The sequence below is a fragment of the Schistocerca nitens genome, chromosome 3, assembly GCF_023898315.1.
Source record: "Schistocerca nitens isolate TAMUIC-IGC-003100 chromosome 3, iqSchNite1.1, whole genome shotgun sequence".
NCBI lineage: Eukaryota > Metazoa > Arthropoda > Insecta > Orthoptera > Acrididae > Schistocerca > Schistocerca nitens.
Window position 1 is genome coordinate 906,836,187 of NC_064616.1, and position 24,241 is coordinate 906,860,427.

General features: G+C 39.5%; 1 protein-coding gene across 2 annotated transcripts in view; it reads right to left on the reverse strand.

Annotated features, from left to right (window-relative positions):
- The window catches only part of LOC126248964 (sodium-coupled neutral amino acid transporter 9-like), a 356,283-nt gene that overhangs the window by 36,966 nt on the left and 295,076 nt on the right, over positions 1-24,241 (reverse strand). For both annotated transcript variants that reach the window (XM_049950515.1, XM_049950514.1), the window contains exons 8-9: positions 11,415-11,597; positions 11,101-11,312 (exon numbers count right to left, since the gene is read on the reverse strand). In XM_049950515.1, the coding sequence (XP_049806472.1) occupies positions 11,101-11,312; positions 11,415-11,597 (395 nt within the window). The remainder of the gene's footprint in view (positions 1-11,100; positions 11,313-11,414; positions 11,598-24,241) is intronic.

A 24,241-nucleotide genomic window follows, 5' to 3' on the forward strand; every position in this document is an offset into this window, starting at 1 on the left:
TAGCTACTTGGATGACACCATCATCACAGGGAGTTCCACCAAGCAGCATTTAGCAAACCTGAAGACACACTTTTCTTCTTTTGCATGAGGTAGGATTAACTGCTTGACTGGGTTGTTCTTTGCACCACTGATACGTTTCAGTGCACTTTTCTCAAATCAAGTGATTGCTGGGATTGTGTCGACAAAAAAAAAACTTATGGAAGCAGGAATGTGTACTATGAAAATAAACACATTGCAGTTGATTTAGTTTGACAGTCTCATGAAGGTTTTTACTGGAGAAGCAAACACACACACAATACATTTTGGAAAATAGGTGTTCCAAGAATTTATTTCCTTGAGTAATACATTTCTCCATCAGGTTTCTGAACTGTGCCTTGTAGGAATAACATTGCAAACAAAAAATAGAAATCTCAGTTTAGGTTGGTACCCATCTGTGCACATGCGATCATTGTTTCAATACTTGTTAACCTGATTAATTATTACTGTTAAACACCTATCATCAAAAACAAATATGAAAATATCAAGTGGACTCTTGTGACTGGTGTGAAACTCTAAATATACTTTGTACAGCCTACCAAATGTTGTCTGAGTGCAGTTCATCAAGCACATAGCTTAGTGCCACTAGGCAGTTCAAACTCAGTTCGTTCAGCACAGCTGAATGGTCAAAGTGCCATTTCAGCAAACATGAATTTTTTCAGCCTTAATTGGCGTACTGAGGCCACATCCTCCCTCACAAATGTACATTACCAACGTAAAAACATGTCAAAGTGATTACACCCATGCCATGGGAGGTGAACCTCAAACAGCTCCACGTTTTTTGGGAAAAATTACATCACTCATGTAAGAAAGGATTGGTTTTCATGTGATCGGCCATGCACAAAAACACATTCAAGGAACTCAAACAATGTCTACTCTCAGTATATTATCCAGTGACTTTCCAATCTAGGAAGCAGTTAGTGGTTTCAACAGACATGTTGAACTATGGGGTGGTAGCTGTCCCAACTCACTGAGAGACTGATGGTTCAGAGCATCACATGACGTACACTTCAAAAGCCCTCATCTCTGCACAAATTAAACACTCTAAGATTGGGAAAGAAGCGCTGGTAATTCTATTGACTTTGAAGAAATTTTGTCTTCTTTATGGCACCAAGTTCCACATGACAATAGGCCATAAGCCATTGATCTCCTTGTCCAACACAACAGTTCATGTCCCAGATTATACTGCTCTTTGGCTCCAGCACTTGGCATTGTTCCTCTCAGGATGTACCTATGAAAACCATTTCAGAAGCACATCTCAACTCACAAAAGTGAACACTCTTTTTTTGCCTACCCCTGGGGCCAGACAAGAAGTTTTATCAAGAGGAAATTCTTTGTTTATGCCTGGATGATGAGGCTCAATGAGCTGTGGACAATTTTACCATTATGAGAGCTCACAACACCACCATCACAGAGGTCGACACCATTCTCAAACAAGTTCACACCTTCATCTTGCACAGGTGGACAGAACCTCTTTGCCACCACTATGGGCTATGACACCACTTGCTCCTTTTAGCCAGAGACCACACTGCACTGTATGTAGTGAATCCAACAGCCTTATGACAACAGATCCTACATTTGCTGCATGAGGGACATTGGGGTGCTTTCAGGACCAAACTGTTTGCTCAGATCCATGCTTATTGGCTAGGCATTGACTGGGAAATAGAGAGGCTAGTCCGTCATTACAACAGATGTGTGGAACAGCAGGCAGACCCATGTCAGGCTTTTTCACCTTGACCAGCAGCCATCAGACTTTGAGAAAGAGTGCACATTGATTCTGCAAGCCTGTTCCTGAATATCATATAACTGACAATTTTTCCATTTTTAACTGCTTTACAACCACAGTGGAATACACAGTGACAGCAATCTCAAAGATCTTCACCATTGAGGGCCTACCACAGACATTAGTGACCAAAAGTGGACCACAGTTTTAGGAGAAGGTCTTTGAGAATTTCTGCACTAAAATGGAGTGAAGCACATCTGTTCATCTTTTCATCCCAAATTGAATGGAGAGGCAGAGAGGATTGTCAGGAAATTCAAACAGCATATTAAGAAGTAAGTTTAAGATGCTTCCATGGAAGACACCCTAACATTTTTTTTTTTTAAGTTCATTTTGGGTGACACCAGTTAGCAGAAGAGCCCATCAGAGCTTTATCATAGACATCAACCCCATTCTCTTCTGCACCTACTCTTGCTTGCAGCCAAATCCCCAGTTCTACCGACCACCCCAAAGTTCCAGTCTGGCATGTGGGTGTGCACCTGGGTGTTTGACTGACAAGATTGGTTGTTCCCAGCCACCATTCATCAGCAATGAGAGCATAGGATTTTTAGGCTTGATACTGAAGACTGGACTTTCACCTGACACCAGAACCTGCTCTGGTTACACACCTGTACCCTCAATCATTTTCTTCCCAATCCTTCCATCCTACCCCATTTTTGCATCCTTCAGAGAAAGAAGAGTTCATCCTCGAACCCACTCCCTCCATCCTCCTCCGCCTGCCCCCTCTCATTCCATTGTTAGTTGTTCCATGCTATTGCAGCCACAGGGGGCAAGATCAGTCTTGCCACTGGCTTCCCCACCATGGGGCAGACTGACACTTTGCATCAGGTTACCACAGCTGCAGATGCTCCTGGAGTGTGCACCAGAGGAGCAGCCGCCTCTCTGGACCCCAGTCATCATGACATTGCCTCCAGTGTCTGCCACTTCATCCATGTTGCCACTGCTGTCCAACTGATGTAGTCCCATCTGGTAGGCCACTTCCAGCCTTATGTTCAGGTGCCTGCTGACCAGGGATGCCTGGAGCCTCTGCCACCAGAGGGGCTGCAGAAGCAATGGTGGCCACACACCTCTTCCTCTGCGTAGCATGGGGCCACGCCTAATTGTGGATCAGTGTAGTAGAGTGACACTTAGCACTACCTTTTGCCATCTGCCTCACTCGAGAATTGTAAGTGGCACTGGTCGTAATGAGTAACTTGTTACGCTGACACACCACAGATGTTGCTCACTGCACTGAGCTAAGGTCTGCTAGCCATGGATGTAGGGGCCAGCACTAGAGGTTCCATCATTGGCCTGCAGTGTGAGTCTACAACGCTGGCTGCCTGCATTGACTCAAAACTAGCACTGCCAACACTTGTGATGTCTACAGATGTCTATATCTAGGCCGTCACGAGACTCCTACTGTCCGCCTATGCTGAGATGTCAACTGTTAACTACTGTGCAGCCCTCAAGATTTGGATGTTGTTATGCTACTGACTTTGTGTCACCTCGTCGTTTCATGGTATTATATGTTCTGCTTCCATGTGTTGTATGAAATAAACAAATTCAAATGCCAGTGTTCATTTGTGCTGTGCACCACAACAACTACAATCATTGGTTTTATTTTTACACTGACTAGTTCCACCTGTGATCAACAGTGGTCTTCAGATTAGCACTGCAGCCTGAGAAGCTTCAAAACAAAGGTACGCAAATGTTATGGTACAACATATTTACCTCTACCTCACTAGGCTTCTGACACTGCAAATATTAACTAAGGATAGCTGTGGATCACAGCTGAAGAAAGTCAGTGTTGTGAGGTATAACAAAAGAAGAAAAAAATAATTTTGTAGTCATGGCCTCTCCAGATTGACAGTCATGTCATATTTCACATTAATTAATATAATGAGTCATCTGCTGATCTCAGAAATTTCCAGTTATTTGAACACCACCAGATTTTTCACTTTGAGAGGCTATACAATTTTTCTACAGCTGTGGTATGGTACATAAGTTAATAAATACATCATTGCTCTTGTAGCTTATGTGTTGAAAAGAATGCACATGAGAAAATTGCAACAGTTCAAGGAAGCACATTAGCTGGCCTATCTTTAGAAGGCAAAGTTACAGTATTGCCAGTAGGAGCCTTTAAAAAAAATTATCTATCTTTTGTAACTACTAGTTTTGGATGTTGGGAAGAACAATCATGTCATGCAGATCCCAGTTTTCAAAGAGACCTAGGATGGAGGGGACCAAGCTAATGGGGGAACTGAGCAGAAGGTGAAAGATGGTTCAAGGTGGATCACTGTTTAGCTCTTCAGTGCAGAGGTGATAGAAGGACAGGCAAAGAAGCAGAAATTGATTAAGAGGAAGAAAAATGAGAAGTGAAATGAACAGAGAATGTAAGCAAGCAATAGGATGCTTTTGTCTAACATTCAGTATAAGACTGGCCCTGAAAATAAACTATATGTATCTATAATGAAGTAAAATTCCTGTTTATTTTCTTTCCTATAGGAATAATTTCTTACACACAAATAAAGTTAAATATTCTACAACAGTAGTGGTAAATTAAAAAATGAGCATCCTGAGGTGAAAGTCCTACATGGATAAAGTTCTGTTCTCATATTGTACAAGTAGTACACCATATTTGATCATGATTATGGGATCATACTCCCTTGGATGGACTGTAATAGATACTAATTTTTAAATGTCATATTTACATTGCAATCCTACTGACTTAAACACAGAGCATTATAAATAAGTTACTGTTGGGAAACAGAGTCTCATGCTTCTGGCACTTGACGTAACAACTGCTCAAAGTTGGTTGTTAATAATGCAGAATGGGCCAGGTTCCATCCAATAATACCCTACACATATTCATTGAGGGGCTAGTATGTCAGTCATACTAACCAGGGGCACTGACAAACATCCTGGAGACCATGTTAAGTATAATAAGAACTGTGTGCACAGTCATTGTCATATTACAGAACTAAATATTCATGACATTACAGGAAATGACCTGGCTTCATCATTTGCACGACATTAAACTCTAAGGTCAGTGAATGATCAGGACAGTGCACTGGATATAGCCTCGACTGTTTAGTGCTCCATCAACAAATATTAGTGATCATCTGATCACTGAAGGCTGTGGCTTTCAAGGCCATGATGCTCAGAATTGGTTCCACATCTCACTTCAGGACAATGAAACACTCAACAAATGATAAGTACAGATGGCAAGGTATACTCTGTTGTAATCAAAAAATGGAAATTCTTGCAAGTCGGCCCAACAGTTGTGTTTATCATTACATCATTTTTGTTGGGTATCAAAGTGATAAGCTGTGGAGGGTCACCAAATATGCAGCACATTTGCTCATAGCCCATTTACCAATGAAGGATTCATAATGTTACTAGCTGATAAATTAGGTGCAAGATTAGTTCTTATTTGTACTGTGTACTGTTATGCATATTTCGGTGAGCTAATTGGCTGCCCAGAAATGATACATGGTAAGGTGTATCTGATGTATGGCTGAACACTAGTGGACCTGAGCCTCAGTGTCGACTGCAGAGGCCACTCTAGGCCAGCTCGGGGCAAAGACCTGATGTGGGTAAAGCCCAGATGAAGGAGCTGGACAATGATCAGTCACTTACTAGAATGTGGAATGACCAGAAATGGCAAACTCTGAGACTAGCTGAAAGATGGCATCTTACAACTCTTTGGGAGTCTATAACAACTTACAGTCAAGTATTAAATGCAAATCAGAAGAAGTTGGTGATTCCGGAAAAATGAGGTGCATTCAGTGACAGAACAATAATATCAATATCTTTAAAACAACAAAATATAATAGCGTTGCAGTATAGCTATCATCACTAGAAGCTAAGTACCTGTACCTATTTAATTTCTTGATTTATTAAGTTTTTGATATCTTTTCATTATGCAAATGTTTTTCAGAACATCATACCCTCCACAATTGCACAGAAAATGGAAACAGCACGAATACTTCATATTTTGTCATACTTGTGAATTTGTTTATTGAACTGTTTACTATTTTGCCAGCAACTTTATGTAAATATTGATTGCAAGAGCTATTAAAAAACTATGCTAATTTAAAGGTGATCAGTTGCATGTGTTAGTGGATACCACAATTGAAAAGAGAACGAAAAGACACTTCTGTCAAGAAGGCATAAATATTTGTGTAAGCAATATTTAAGGACAAGCTGTTGTCATTTGTTATGGACACACTTGTGCACGAATGCTGGCGTCATTATTTTTGACCCGACTATATTATAAATGATATGAATGTAACTGAATGTTTATAACATTTCCCTTATTTAAATATTGTTATAACATATTAGTTTAGTGCAGGAAAGTGGTCAAGATGAGTCAAATCATGTCCGTAGGATGTAAGAATGATTTACTTTTGGTGGGGATGGCATTCAGCCAGTGGAAAAGCAAACAGTAGTGGAACACTACAGGAGTCAAGTGGAAATTGGGACTTCTAGAGTGAAGAGCTCAAGGGAGTGATTCTGGGTGCTTTATGTCAGGTGCTGGTTGAAGGTTGACCTGCCTATGGTAACATGTGTAGTTCAGTCATATAGGTTATTGATTCTGTGTGGTGAATGGCCGATACAGTACTCTAACTTTTGAAGGGTCTCTGACTCACAAGAGATCTGAATGTGCTCCAGAGTACCTAGAACAAACTACTTCTGCTTGATTTACGGAACTGAGAATAGACAGGGTATGAATTACTATTCTCTGCATCACATGTGATAATTTGTGAATCATCATGTTGAACTATTAATTGTTTTGAGCTGATGAATGTTCCATGTGTTGTGATTACGAAATGGACTTAGTTTGCATATCTTTGATGACTATTTAGTTTGGGGATTTTGCTACCGTTCTTGTAATATTCTCAATGTAACTTTACTGCACCTGATAAGAGTATTTCCTGTCTGTATTTTAATCAAATATTGTAGGACCATGTCTAATTTATTTAAGATGTCCTTTATTGAATAAACGTTATTGAACATCATTATCTGTAACTACATCAATTGCAGATGGTAGAATAGAATCCTTGTTGTTAGATTAGTGATTGAACTTTTATTTTGTATTTCTGTATATTTTATTAACTTACAGTTCTAGCCAATGCATAGACTATTTCACTGCAGGATCACAGTTACAGGATATTGTTTGCGGCAAATTAGCTGCAGGGCATGAAAGCATATGAGGGTGGCATGACCCTATGACCATATTGAGGGATTCTTTTTAAACAGAGCCATACATAACCCAGGTACCTAAAGTACGACTAACCATGCATAAAGATGCAACTGGTTTGCTTGTATAGGGTGCTATTTAGAAGAGCAAGTACTCAGCAGTAACTGTTAGGTACTGTCATAGCTGCAGCACCTCACTCAGTAACTTTATTTGACAAAGGTTAGGTACAAAATATCTTAAGTTAATGGTTGTCATTACAAAATACATCATAAATAAATCATATTGAGTGTCTTATAGCTATACAGCTACAGCTGATACAAAACATTATCAGATCCAAGACCTATAAACTGGACACATACATGGTAGAATTACTGAAGCTGTTAGTTGTAAGAAATTATAGAAGTTTGTGATGTTTCTGAACAACATGGAACCACGGGAAAGAGCATCTATTCATAAGGTTCAGCCTAATGTTGATACTCATCTACCACCTCTGAAAACTTTGCTGGAACCACAGTTGGAGAAAGTTTTCCACCACCACTTATTTTCTGTATGGTACCTGAGTAAGGGGACAATGTGAACATGGGGCCTCATGTGGCCCCAGGTTGCCAATTTATATTTGTAGTATTATGAGGAAATTACATGCCCAAACTTGACTACTTCTAGAGGTACATTGACAACACCATTGTTGTGTAGCCACATGTCAGGAAAGACCTGGATAAAGTTATTTGACATATTGATCGTATACGAGAGATCATTAACTTTAGAATGAGACTACAGAAACCTGGCTTTCTCTTTAACATTTGAATATGGAAAAAGCAATATGATACAGTACATTAGGTAACAGTGCAGGCATACAAAGCAAAATGATGTGCGCACCCACTCATCCACACACACACACACACACACATACACACACACACACTTATATTTACATGCATCCTGCTGCCGCTATCCAATACAATATAGCACCACTGGTGTTTTAAGAATCCCAGTCCTTCTATCTTGGGATACAAGTGAGCATGAATGCCTGTCTACTGAGCTGCAACACCCAAGAGGGACCATCTTAAAGAATAGCTATAGTGAGACAAAAACTGTTAAAGCCTTGCAAACAACATGCTGTACTGAAATAACTCAGGAAGAGAGCAAGCTACAAGCATTTCTACCCTATGTATGACCACTAACACCCAAGATTGCAAGCATTCAAAAAAATACAATACCAAAATTATCTTCCCACCACCACAAATTTTTAGAGACATAATTAGTTTGGGAGAGAATCTCATCTGCAAATGCCTTTGAGCTTGAAACATAGCAGAGTGGAAGTAATCCACCTCCTATTGTTTCACCCCTCTTAAACAACTATTTTTTCCTTATCTTATTTGAATCTGTTTATACAGTGGTATTTACAACATCTGTGTTATATGTTGTACTGCACACAGACACTGTGGTGACTGACAGCTATATGAAATGAAATAAATTTATCTGGAATTGTGAATATGATTAGGCTTCAGCTGCAGAATTGATCCGTAAAAATGAAAACTTCTGCTGAATCAGGACTCAAACTGGATTTACCCTTGTTGTAAGCAATTGCCTGAACTACTTCAGCTACACGAGCATGCCTCCAGGACCAACCCAAACTTCCAAAAGTCACTGACGCAGACATTGCAAACATTTTTTCCTGCCTAGACTAGGCCATGAAAATAATAATAAAAGTCTCTTCCTGTGTGGGAAGTAGACACACAAGTGCAGGACGTAGACACACAATGACATATGGATGTTTGGGTCAGTCCTGGAAGTGTGTTCAGATATCACTTGTGATGAATGGCAAATCCTGCTTTGGGTCCTGGCATGGCACAAATTTTCATTGTTGTTAATCAGTTGTGTAGCTGAAGTCTCTTCATATTTACAATTCCAAATAAATTTCTTCCAGTATTTATACATACTGATTTCATGCTTTCTGGTAACCTGTTTCATTTTCCTGAAAACTAATTAACTTAAATAATATTTGTAGTTAAATTTCAGCCAAATTTGAAATTACTTTTGGCATTTGAGCCATCTGCTTGTTAGAGTCCAGGACTTGACATTATACTTTTGCTGCCCTAATTTTTATGAATCAAATAACACTCTTATGTAATTAAGCCTCTAATTAAGAATTTGCATAAATCAGTGAAATTTCAAATGTGGCTATTCTTTATGTAAGTTGGTAATATACCACTGAGGCATATAGTGTGCTAATCAAATATCACTGTAAACATTTTTACTTTTCTAATCATGTATATTTTAGTTAAACAAAATCATTGTTGGGCCCTATAGACTATCTACCCAAACTTTCACCCTGCAGTTTTATAAATTAATATCTAATTACATAGAAAACAAAATATGATTGTTCCAATCTACATATACTACCCCCACACACAAATAGTCAGTCAGCTGACAGAATTCAACCAATGAACAGCTATGTGTAGTCATCCACTCTTTCGTAAAAAGTTCACAGTTAGCAATCATCATGTCAACATCTCTGTGCCAAATATCTTTATTATAGCTTCTTTGATTATTACAAGTCCGAATTGTGTCTGTCAGTGTGCACTTAATATTGGTGTTTTTACTTTTTGCCATATTTAATGTTTCTGATGGCTCATTCTAAGAACTGCAAATAATTAACTAATTTTTAAGAATTGTGGTATGCAGAAAATTAATGAGTATGTTTTTAATGAAACTGTTTATGAAATGTATTGCCACTGAGAATAACCATGAAGTATTTGTGCTAACCTGATGTTGGTGGAATACAAACAAGAGTGTAAGATAAACTGATCATCACTGAAATTTGGATAAAAAAATAAATGTGCCAATACATCAAATTTAAATGAATGGTGATGCATATGTTACTGAATCATGAGGCCACCACCTATAGGGAATCTCAGATTATGAGACTTCAGTTGTGTGTGTGTGTGTGTGTGTGTGTGTGTGTGTGTGTGTGTGTGTGTGTGTGCGTGTGTGTGTGTGTGTATGTTTTACCAAGAAACTACAAACAGGTTAGTACTCTTACAATCTACACAGTACTGGAGATCAGTGCATGCTGCTCTTACAATACCACTTTGGACATGTCAGATACATTGATCCTGGAGAAAAAGTTAAATTGATGTTTGCTGAACACTGCTTGGATGGCAGTCAAATGCTTAATTTTGAAAGAAATAGAGTAATCTATAGGTCAATCAGATTATGGGACATCATATAAAGGAAGATTATATTATCCTAGGTTTATACCACAATAGATGCACATATAAAATTTTTGCATTTGCAGCTTTCATTATTTTAACTGGCATGCCAAAGAACTGAACCACAAAGGTACTGCTGTGATTCCTCAATTTCTCCAGACGTATTTTATGATGAAATAAATCTCGGGTGAACCGCCTGGTACGAGTGTGCATAGGACACAATATTTCGGCAATTGACCACGTTGGCATCATCAGGTGTGCTGATGTACTGGCCCTCCACCAGTCAGTACATCAGCGCACCTGATGATGGCAGTGTGGTCGATTGCTGAAATATTGTGTCCTATGCACACTCATACCAGGCTGTTCACCCAAGATTTATTTCGTCAGAGGTACTGCTGTTTATGATAATCAATTAAAACTTCAACCAGAGCCTTGATTTGAACCTAGAGCCTCTACTTACTAGGCAGAAATGCTAACTACTGTACTAACCTGGTGCCACAGCTAACACAGCTGCAAGAGCTACCCTAGTGTATAACCCTCCCTAATACCAACTCCAATTTACGCCTCAACCGATTTTGATGTTCCCCTTCTTAATTCATATTAGTATTGCAGAGGCTCTCCATAATTGGAAAAGCACCTTAACTTTGGTCTGTTTCATTGTCATAGATAAAGTTGAGACTTAACATGTCTTTGAAACGTACAATTTCATGCAATTAATACTGCTATTTATTTTTTATAAATTAATTATTTATTTCTTTTATAAGTGAATTGTTAGCAAAACCTTCACATATCAATTTCTTGTCATGAATTTGTGAATGTTTGATCAGCATAGGTAATGAATACAGAGCAGCATATACATAATGGAATGAAGCAAGACTGAAATGACTTACATTGTTTTCCTGGTGTTTGTTGTTCCTCATTATACTAATTATAATGTTGTGAATGAAAAGAGAAAGTGCTAACATTCCAGATAGTGCTGGAAAACTAGATGAAAATGGTGGAACATAAGATGGGCTCTCACTGTCAGAGAGCTGTACATTAATACCCCACTTGCTGGCTTTGACAAAAACAAAAATTAGAAGATACATAATGGAAAGTGTACCTGAAACAGAATAGTTTTTATTATACATAATCACTAGTAAATGTTCATTACATTTATATGGACACATTATTATATTTATATATGTAAAGATAGACAACCTACCTAATGAGTTAAATTTAGTGAAGAATGTAGCTGATTTGATGTTGATGAGAGGAGCTATAATTACAATTAAGAAAATAGGAACTGTTTTCTCCAGGTCCCAAATCTGATGGAATGCTATAGCCTCTTCTGGATGCTTCATGGATATAGTTATATTATACAGGTCAGGATGCCGCATACATAATACTAAAATCAGAAATAAACTGTCACTCATACATATAGGACATCATTACAGTTTGAAAATAATGGAAACATATAAAATACTAAAGTGTAGCTATTAAAGAATATGATATTTGCAAAATTGGGATTATAAGGCTATTTTTAATTACATAAAAACTGCCAAGTTTCATATGCCCACAGTGTATAGTATTCTTAAACATTGCTGCAAATAATACGTTAAAAGTGCTTTGAGGAGCGTTTTCAACAAATATTTTGCTGTTAATGTTAATTGCTTCATATATTGTATGTAGTATTACGGAAAATTTGCTTTACACTGTACTGCAGAGGAAATTTTCAGTGCTTTAAAACAATTTTCATCAACATTTTTCAGATATTTTTTGTATATATATCCTTGTTGTTTATGACAATATCAGATAGAAATGCTGAAGGAAACATCCAGAGATGGCCACTTATTGATTTTTGTTTCACTGAAGTAGAGCAAACAGTATTTTTAAAACTGCATTTTAAACCTTGCCCTTCAAATGTAAATCTCTCACAAAGACTAAATGGACACATTTTCTGGTTATTGAGTACAATGATGTGAAATATCATGGATTCAACCATTTAAACATTTTCTATCAAAGGTCATAGGTCTTCCTGAATGTGGAGAACCACTATCTTAACATTGACCTTGAAATCAGAAAACAATTTTTTGATATGATTTCTCCAATGGCTCTCATTTCACACATTGCACAGTTGATTCTCAACATCAAAACATTGTCCTTGGAATGAGAAAACCGTTTTCTGATGTGATTTTTCCTATGACTCTCACTCCATACATTGCAAAAATGTTTTGAATTGCTTCTTTTGCCTTCTTTCCAATAATGACCGAAAGCGAATAATGTGTTGCAAATGTTTCACTGCAAACACATGCTTTTAGTTCATGAACAACAACTACACCCTTCTAATATGCACAATTGTCAAAGTTATCTGTGTCATTGTCCACTGCATGTAGAGTGAACTTTCAAGTTAAAAGTGCCAGTACATGGATAGACAGCTGTTGTCAAGATCTTTCATAGAAATTCAGTTACTAGTAGCTCAGACCAGTGAACTAAATTATCTTCGTGATCCCATAAGACTGATAATGTAAGCATACAATTGAAATGTGGTTTAAAAATTAAAGGAGACCTGAACGCATGACTTTGCTTTTATACTTTGTAATATTTAAAGCCAGATGACAAAATCATGCAGTCTCAGACCAACTCAGGAAGGAGAAACACTTCCTCTAGGAACTGCTACATCCTACTGTGTTATAACCTCATGCAGATGACCAACTAGGATTTTGAGGGGCAGCCAAGTTTACTGCTGCCTGTATGAGTGTGTGTGTGTGGGAGGGGGGTGGTGGTGGGGGGGGGGGGAGGCTGAACAAATCTTTGCTTCCATTTAGTGATTATTTTCTTTATTTATATGAAGAACTATAACAGAGTGTAAAGTTGCAAGGCATTAATAATCGAGAATATGTCAAATATGGTTAAGATGTTTATTTACTTGTCAACAAAACATGTATTTATACAAAAAATTAAAGGAAATGATGTGCTTAGCCATTTGAGAGTCCCAGAAAATTTTCTTCCTGTCCAAATTTTATTCTTCCCATATAAAAACATAAATGTGAATATTGACTTATTCCTGCTTATGTTCCTGCATTTATTGCACAGAACTGAATAAACAATTTATTTCCTTTCCTTGCTGTTCCTCTTTAATTTTAAAATTAAGGCAGATTATGTTTGCAGTGATTATGTACTAATTATTTGAAGAACATAACAGACATCTTCCATTTCTGTTTCCCTAGCACAATTAATAATAATACTTGTACTGTCTGCAAAAAATATTCTGCTATCTCTGCTGGATACATATTAAGTGTAAGTTCAGGCACATATATAAGAAATTGGGCAAGAGTCAAAATCCAAAACTTGTATGTTATATTCATGATTTATCCCAAGGCAGTAAAATTTCTTTCATGGCAGTGTGTAGACACCATAACATATTAAAATCACTAACTATCAATTGTGGTCTCAAGCAGGCAATCTTTAGAACTGTGAATGTGCTGGAGTTGGTTCTACAGCTATATCTTGTATGGATGTGATCTTGTATGCCATTATCTGTGTAATAAAGAGAGTGATATCTCATATCAAAACATGTTATCTGTCACCTTCATCCTGTCACAGGGTAGGATATTGCATCTTCAACAACCCACTTTCATTAGACATGAAAGTGACATTCATCAGTGCAATTCTCCAACAGTGGACAATAATGTTGAACATTGGTGAGTGGTACAACAAAGTCAATTGACTGACAGTCATCTGTGCATGCCTCTGCACAAAAGGACCATTAGGCCAAAGCACGGCAACAATGCAGCATCAACAGGCATGCAGGACACACAGGGAGACACCAGTGCAAGCTAGCTGGTGTTACTCAATGGATGGCTGCATCATTCTGCAAGCTCACCAGCCATAGTCTATGTGGGTCAAGTGCAACACACACTCCCCACCATCGCGTATGCAAGTCAGACAGCTGACAATCATTTGCCACATTTCTTGCGCCCGCAAATTAAATGGCATCCATGAGAGGACATAACATTTGCACACTCAGCCAGCTACGCACCCATTGCCTCCCATGGACATAAGTCTGTACTGCATGCTCAATCACTGGGGATTGTATGCCCTCTAGGATCAGTAGCTGAGCCATTCACCATGGTCACATGATCACCCATGCAGACATGTCCAGTGTAATTATTATTAAATTTTGGCATATGTATATTTCTGTGAATAAATGTGTTATGCATAACCATGTGTATTTAATTACCATCACCCCTGCATACAGCTTGGACTTTGTACATGAGCGCAACAGTTAGCTGGCCCATGACATGTTTGAAAGCAGCAAGAAACCACACATTGTTCACTCCAGTGGTGACCCTAACGTAATTGTTTGTAGGAAAAACCACATGGTAATGGACTCAATCGGCATGAGTGACCAGGAATCACAAGCAGACGTTTCTCTACTCACCTGTAGCCTCACACAGGTAATATTTAAACCTCCAATGTTTATGGCTGCAACATTGTGCAATCTTGCCAGCTGTGGTCCACATGCATATCAATACTTTTAGTGTGGCCCTTTTGCATGAGAACTTAGTGCAATAGTACAGTGATGACTATGGAGGATCTCCAAAGGCAACTAGAAAAGCAGTTGGTGCATAATCAGTTGCTGGAAAGCAAGCAGCGTGCAGGCACGGCCTTCGCACACAGACTCTGCCCACCTGGAGCTGCTTGTAGTGGGCCTTGGCAGACGGGGTGCATGACACACTGGCAATGGCGCCAAGCATGGCACCTGCAGCCACCTGTGAGCTCTTACCCCCACCAGCCACCTTCAATCCGCAGTGACACACACCTCCCCCAGCCCTGGCAACTGACACCAACTTTCAGCACCTCATGCAGAACTTGGCCACCCAGATGGTAGCACTTAGCTCACAGGTCAACTGGTAAGAGGGCTGCAGGCATTGCAGCAGCAGCAGAGCAGGCTATGGGCACCACAAATCATGTGGTCGGCACAGCAGCAACTGCCATTCTTAACAGAGCCCCACTGACGTCAGAGAAGACTCCAAGTGGTGTCTGCTGGTATTGTGCCTGTTTCAGCAATGAAGTGACCAAGTGCCATGCCCCTTGCTCACACCCAAAGGCTAGATGCGAACAGACCTAGACACAGATGGCTACAGTGCTACATCGAAGCATCTGTTGTGGCAGAACAGAGTGGGGTGTGAGGTACCCGGTAGGCACTCAGTCAGATTTATCGATTTTTCCCAGAACTATTCTAAAAAATCTTAGGAAGGCCAAAACACTGTGTCTCACTACAGAAAACAATTCTGTCATAAAAATGTACAGCACTTGTTATTGGAATGTAGACCTTGGATGGCGGCACACCTTCATATGGAGGTTCACTGCGGCCGATCCTGAACATGCCACGCCCAGTAGCTCACAAAGGCCTATGTTGATATTTCAGGATGGTCAGCTTCTACTGGCGCCATCTGCATAAAGCTACTGTGATACTCGAATCCCTTACTGCAGTGCTATGTGGCCCCATTGTGAAACGAAGGGCTCCCATCACCCAGAGTCACAAAATCGAGCAAAGTTTTACTGCATCTAAATGGTGCCTCACCAAAGCAGCGCTGTTCTCTCATCCACTACATGATGCAGAGTTTGCCATCATTCTGGACACCAGCCAGACCACTATTGGTACAGCACTTCAACAACATGTTGAAGGCAGCTGGCAGCCCCTCGGCTTCTTCTTGCGGTAGTTGTTGGCAGCGCAGTGCTCTTGGAGCACGTATGACCATGAAATGCTCACCATGTATCAGGTGGTCAAACACTTCCGTTCATCAGTAGAAGCCTGCTCCTTTATTATCTTCACTGACCATAAACCTATCACACATGCTTTTGGGACCACCAACACCAATTGTTCGCTGTGCCAACTACAGCTGTTGGAGTATGTGTCCCAGTTGTCCCATGATTGTGCAGTCATCTCCTCCCTGGTGAACTTCAAAGGCATCAAATAAGAACAGGAGGGCAACAGAGAACTGGACAGCTTCTGACTCCATTCCTCCAGTGGCCTACATCTAGAACTGATGTCCCCCTGGCACCCTCTGGAAGATTTGATGTGACATTATGACAGGCATGCATCATTCATTTCCCCTGAAAATCTGCTGCCACTCATGGCAGCAGATTTCAACTGGCCCAGACTCCACAAAGACTGTCGTCAGTGGGCACATATCTGCTCAGTGTGCCAGTGTGCCAAAGTTGGGAGACACACCCATGTGCCCATCAGCGCTTGCCCTGACATGACACACCACTTTACACACGTCCATGCAGACACTGTAGGGTCGCTTCCTCCAGCCCAAGGCAAACGCTACCTCCATACAATGGTTGACCACTTCACCCAATGGTTGGAGGCAACACCCATAATGTACATCATCACCGAAACGATTACTACTGCCTTTGTTGAGAACTGGGTAATTCACATCGGCTGCCCAGTCAAGTAGCTATAGACTGTAGCCACAACTCTGACTGTGTGCTGTTCAAACATGTCACCTGACTGTGTTGTGTGCGGCTGCACCACACGACAAGCTATCACCCAGAGTCTAATGGGATGTTCAAGCAGATTCATCAGACACTGAAGGTTGCCCTGAATTGCCATGACACTTCCTGGGTGGAAGCACTACCACTTGTACTCCTCAGCCTGTGAGTGACACCAAAGGAAGAGATCAGTGTCTTACGTGTAGACCTCATCTACAGACAGTCATTCGCCATCCCCAAAGAATTCATGGAGCAAGTACACCTGCCACATGATGCCTCAAATGGAAATGTTAAAAATGGTTCAAATGGCTCCAAGCACTATGGGACCTAACATCTGAGATCATCAGTCCCCTAGACTTAGAACTACTTAAACCTAACTAACCCAAGGACATCACACATATGCATGCCCGAGGCAGGATTCGAACTAGTGACCATAGCAGCAGCGCAGTTCCGGACTGAGGGCTGCCTCAGTCCAGCCAATAGCAGAATGACTGCACAGTCACATGGCTGGCCTCTCACTGCACCCATCAATGTGGCACGGTACCAGCAAAGACTTTGTCCACACAGACCTACAGCACTACACATATATGATGCTGCACATAGGCATGGTACACCACCACTTCGGCTGCCCTACATGGGACTTCATCATTTGATAACCCATGGTGGGAAGATGTTGGATATCAAATATAATGGTAGGCCAGCTAATGTCTCAATTGACAGGGTCAGACTGGTGTATGTCTTGACAGAGCCCACTGCCATGCACTTCTTTGACCTGGCACAGGACTCAGTAACAGACCACATTCCTCATGCAACCAGCCAGGGAGAGTCAACCCCAGCTGTTGCCAGTGACTCATGCATGACACTAGTTGTCATTGAGCAGCCACATGTGCCCTAGCCTATCCCCAACCCCATGCAACAGCCACCTGGACCGTGCCCCACACAGGAGCATGGGTCAGCACCACCAGAGTGGCCAGCAGACTATGTCACAACAAGCGAGGTGACACAGTGATTAGCACTCTGGACTCACATTCGGGAGGATGACGGTTCAGTCCTGCATCTGACCATCCTGATTTAGGTTTTCCATGATTTCTCTAAATTGCTCCAGCCAAATGCCAGGATGGTTCCTTTGAAAGGGCACGGCCAACTTCCTTCCTCATCCTTCCCTAATCCAATGAGACCGATGACCTACATCACATGTGCCGGCCACCGTGTTCACTTCTCTTCCGGATTGACACCCACACTGGTTCCCAGGTCGTGTTCCTTCGAGCTCCACACATCGTCTCCCACACAGCCGGGTATGTCCACCACAACTCTGGAAGCCGTGCTCGAGCATCGAGGACACGTGCATTAAACTCTCTGTAATCTCTGCTGCCGCAAGTTGCAACTTCTGGTTACACGAAAAGTGCGTGAAAGTAAATCTAAAGTTCGTCAGCGATGATTTTCCGTGGACATGGCACGGTTGTTTACGTGACGAAACGGCCGATCTTGTAAGTGCAGTTGATACAAAAAACGAAATTATAAAGTTACTACGAAGTGACATTGAGGCATTAAAAACCGAACTTTCAACCATCAAGAAAGCAAACGATACATTAATACAAGAAAAGAAGTCCTGTGTGTGTAAAAGCCATCAAATGGAAAACCAAGAAGATCGCGAAAATACGAATGACCGATCGTACTTTAAAAACAACATTTCAAGTGTTCCTGTTGATGTCTCAGTAAACTCAGTAAGCCAAAAACCGGAAGATAAATATAAATGGAAGGTGGTGACATACAGCAAAAGGAAAAACAAAGCGCCAGATACGCAACAAAAGGAAAATGACTTTTTAATAATTGGCGATTCGCTGCTGAAGAATATCGCTGTCCCCAATTGCAAGATCGACGTACGACCTGGTATTAGAATGCATCAACTCGGTAAACATTTTAAAAATATGGTAAATGCAAGACAAGATACTACAGAACCAGATTCTGAAACCAGACATAACTATGATGGGGTGTTTATACATGTTGGGACGAATTCGTTAAGGAGCAGCAGTGAGGAAGAAATGGCAAGCGAAACAAGAAACATGATTCGTTCTGCAAGAAATATGTATGCAGGATCTCGTCTGATACTTAGCGGAATCATAAACAGAAGGTCGGCGAGTGAAAAATATATCGCCAAAATAAACTGTGCTCTTAAAGAACAATGTGATCGTCTTGGGGCAATTTTTATAGACCCAAACAAATTCCTATGTGAAAACTCACTAGCGAAGGATGGCTTGCATTTAAATAGACTGGGGTCTGTAACGTTCAGCAGAATGTTTGCAGATGTCTGCAAAATCATTAGATACAAGGGAAACTAATATGGCCTGAAGGGGATGAAAAATCATACACTCCAGCTGGAAAAGAAAAATATAAGCACCATACAAAAAAAGACGATACTAAAGAATTTGCCCCAGAATTCAGCTCACAACATGTAAACCAACAAAAGAAAAATTACATAAAAGTACTTCATCAAAATATTCAATACTTTGGTAACAAAAAATTAGAAGCAGAAGTACTCCTGAGTGAAGTAAGACCAGACATATTATGCATAAGTGAACATGGACTAACTGAAAGTAAAATACATAATGTGGCAATAAAGGACTACAAACTAGCTAGTTACTTCTGCAGATCTAAATATAAGGGTGGTGGCGTTTGTATATATATTAAAACAGGTACTCTATCAAAGAATGTAAACAGTGAAGCTGCTAAATTTCCCATAGCTAGAGAAAAAGACTTTGAAGTTACATGTATAGTGGCAGAGGATTTTAGAGTGTTTTGTGTGTAAAGGTCACCATGTGGCAATATTAGCATCTTTCTAAAAAAAGTTGCTAGCTTATTGAGAATGAATATGAAGAGAAAGCTTATTATATGTGGAGACTTCAACATTGACATGGGAAAAGACACAAAAATAAGACAGGATTTTGAAGAATTGTTAATACAGCATAACATGAAAGTGACAATAACTGCACCAACAAGAGTGACTTCACAAAGTGAGACAATTATTGACAACATAATTACTAATATGTGTAACTATGAGTCACATGCAGTTCAGACAGAAATATCTGATCATCATGGACAACTAATCAGCTTTTGCAGAAGTAATGACACAGTATCAGAACCAAAACAAACAACCAAAGAAATTAGGATCATCAGTGAACAAAATATCAACATCTTTAGAACAATGTTAAGTAAGGAAACCTGGAATGAAACCCTACAGGCCCAGAGTGTAAATGAAAAATATGATGCATTTATTTCAACAATTAAGTACCATTTTAATGTAGCATTTCCCAAAGTAAAGAGACAAGAAAGGCATCAAGATCAAGCACAGTGGATTACGAGTGAAATACTAGAACAGCGAAGGAAGCTTCAGGACGTGAGACGGATGGGCGAAGCTAAAAACTATAAAATGTTAAAAAAGAAGTATAGAAAAACAATAAGAGAAGTGAAAGCAAGAGCAATTGACACCACTATAGCGAACTCAAAAAACAAGGCAAAGGCAGCTTGGAATGCAATCAATGCTGAAAGAAAGGAAAAAGATGGGTCAAACAAAGAAGAAGGTATTAGGTCAATTAAAGTAGACAACACAGTGGTCACAGATGGTATGGAAATAGCAAACATACTGAATAATAACTATATCAGTGTAGTAGAAAACCTAAAATTGGAAAGAAATAGTCAAAAACAGAAGGGTATTAAGGTACCAAAAAGATCATGCAGTACTATGTTCTTAAGACCAGTCACGGAAGATGAATTGTGGAAAACTATACAGAAACTGAAGTCCAAGAAATCAGCTGGTGATGATGAAATATCAAATCATGTAATAAAGTTGGTATGTGAGGAGATAATAACACCACTGCTCAACATAGCAAACTGTTCTTTCAGAGATGCAATTTTTCCAGAAAAACTGAAGATAACGAAGGTAGTGCCAGTGTACAAGAAAGGGTGTAAGGATGATCCCAACAACTACAGACCAGTTTCACTGATATCAGGTTTCTCAAAAATCCTAGAAATGCTTATGTATACCAGATTAGTTAACTATTTGGACAAACATAACATTCTCATGACCTCACAACATGGTTTCAGAAAGGGTAAATCTACAGAATCAGCAATTGTCAGTCTAACAGAATACATTTTACAGTCCTTAGATGAGAAAAAGGTTGTCTCTGCAATGTTTCTGGATCTTTCAAAGGCTTTTGACACCATTGACCATGAAATGCTGATACAAAAATTAAGCAACTATGGCATTCGGGGGCAACCAGGTGAATGGATAAAATCATACTTGTGCAACCGCAAGCAGTATGTATCATTAGGAAACTCGTACCAATCAGAAACCAAATCCATCAAATATGGAGTGCCGCAGGGTTTGGTAATGGGGCCATTGTTATTTAATGTATTTGTTAATGATATAGGTGTTGAGGAGGAAGAAAAGAAAATATTGTATGCTGATGACATGACAATACTAAATAGTGACCAAAATATGGAACAGCTTGAGAGAAGAGCATACATATCTGCAAATGTCACAGCTCAATGGCTGTTGGAAAATGAACTGGTTATAAATCTAAAAAAGACTATGTATGCAGGGTTTAAAAACAAGGAAAAGGCTGTAGACATGGATTTAGAGGTTGATGGAACAAGGCTGGAAGAAGTAGAATCTGCTAGATTCTTAGGTATTCTTGTGGATAATGAACTGAAATGGAAAAAACATATTAATAATGTCTGTAAGAAACTGAGCTCTGTCATATTCTTAATGATGCAACTATCACAGTATTCAGACAAGAACCTTCTGTGTACAGTGTATCATGGACTTTTCGAACCATACTTACAGTATGGAGTGACTGTGTGGGGCAACTCAAACAAACAAGAGACAAAACGAGTGTTCACATTACAAAAAAAAGCAATTAGGACCATTTTAAGAAGAAAGACCTCTGAAACATGCAGAAACTGTTTCAAGAATTTAGGTATCTTAACTTTTTCATCGTTGTATATATACAAAACAATAATGTACATCACAAAAGGTAGTGAGGACTGGATTACAAATGCTAGTGTACACACCCACAATACAAGAAAGAAGAATGAAGTACGGAGCATACCCCACCGACTGGCAATGCTAGAAAAAGGACCCCAGTACTCTGGTATAAGACTACTAAGAAGTCTGCCCAAAACCCTGCAAGATAGTGTACTTCACAATGACTTTGCAAAGAAACTTAAAGTATATCTCATTGAAAAAGAGTTTTACAGTGTTGCAGAATACTTATGCCATTAAATTTGTATATATTGTTACTCATTATCAGTGATGTAAAAATGTAAGCTATAGGTGTAGGAAAATAAGTGATAAAGAATTTTAATACTTTGACATGTCCTATATTACACGTACATTTACTGTACACAATGTAATCTTACAGGATCAAATAAAATTCAATTCAATTCAATTCAAAGCGCTGGGACTGGATTGAAGTAAGCTGGCCCACAGTATGACAGGTTTGAAAGTGGAAAAGAACCATGTGTTCCACTCTTCAATATTATCGTGTCATTGTCAGGTAAAGGCTACACCCAACTCTGCCCCTACCTTCAGCATGCCTCCACCACCACCACCATCAGTAATGGCACAAACAATTGCAGTTTATAAAGAGCATTCCTGATGAACATGTTAATATATGGTGGGTTTACTGATAGATGCACAGCACCATGCTTGTGATGATGTAGTAATAATAACAAAAAATTTAAATGTGCAGCACTGAGCAGACAGCATGCATAGCACACTGTGTGAATGTGTTGCTTCTCAGTGGCACTTATCGGCCACACAGTGCGATATTCAGTAATCAGTGTGCACCATCATAGCCACTGCTGTGACTTCAGCACACCACTTCAAACCACACACAAACTGACTGTGATACTTTCCTGTTTAAAAATATGTTTTAACCACTCATGCATAGACAAGGATAATAAGCTTCAACTGTATCCAAAGATTCATATGTTGACAAAGAGCACCCTCACTCTGCATTTAGTATCAAAGATAATAATAACCTTATTAATATTGATGATGAACTGGCAGTAGAGGTCATCACATTCAGGAAAAGTATGTATTATGACAGGACCACCAAAGGGTAAAGATGTTGAGATGTATGTCAACACTCCCTGCCATGAGACAGTGTAAGTGTTAATGCCAGTGATGATGAATAGGAATAATTTGTTTTCTTTGTAGGTGAGATGAAGTCATTCCAGCAACAGCCAGGAAATACTGCTATTCAATCAAACCTACAATTTAAACACCTGTAAGGATTCCAGGGTTGGCATTATATCAAATCGAGTGTTCTTCCTGTGGTAGTATGTGAAAACCCTCAATTTAGTGACATCAGAGTAATATTATCCCTGTATGAATGGTGCTGATGGTGTGACATGTCAGTGCAGATTTCATACTTCCTCCTCTGCAATATTCGCTCTGTTGATAGTACTAGGTGATCAAACAGTATCTGCAAGTATCTGCAGGGGACTTCCCTGGGACACAGTGACTGCATACATCTACAGGAAGCATGTGCTATTACTGATTTCATTAACTGTCACAGTGATGGTGAGTTGGACAGAACATATAGGGTCAGCAGGAAGAAACCATATGTGTTAGGTAATCACCCAGTATGTTTAACTAAGAATGCAATACACACTGGGAACAAGGAATGCGAAAGAACACATGATTCTTGGTTTAATGAAGCTAGAAGAAAAATGTACAGGGATTGGAATCTCATCTTGGACTTCCACTCCACCTTTTCTAATTTAGAGCAAACAGTTTTAAGTTTTCGACAGTGAAATGTCTTTTGCTGAAATTTTTTCTAGTACTGTGTTCATTTGTATTAGTCATTTCAATAAACAAAGTGGAATGGGCTGATAGTCCTAAATCTGCACATAGCTTCCTTGCATCACCAGATTTATAATTTGTTACAATATTATCGACACAGGTTTCTGTATTGTCTTTTTTTTTTTTGTGAATTCTGTGAAGTTTGCCTTGAAGCCAAATTTTTGGATTAGGTCCGTTTGTATTGAGTCACTGGTTTCATTTGATAAATTTTATTGGAATCAGCAGCTATTAAAACCCTTTTGTTTTTGTCATTACTGACAGAAAACAAAGGGTAGTTATCTCATCAAGTAAGGGAAGTTACTTCTATGATGGATGATTAGTTTGCAGGGTGTTCCACAAGGCTCAATTCTGAGTCCAATGTTGTTTTTACCTTATATAAATTGTCTACCCCTGAACATAAATTCACACTCAGTTTTATTCGCTGATGATACTTCTGGCCTTGTTGAAAGCAGTGACCCCAAACAAATTCCTTCAAGTGCCACAAAACTATTAGACAGTTTGGGAAACTGGTTTCAACTAAATGGGCTAAAATTGATTATTGGGAAAATGCATTTGCTGCAGTTTGAAACCAAAACCTCTAAGATAAAAGAATTCCACATTAGTTGTAGAAACCAAGAACTGAAAGAAGTGGACTGTGTTAAATTTTTAGGCATGCATTTGGACCAAAATATATCCTGGGC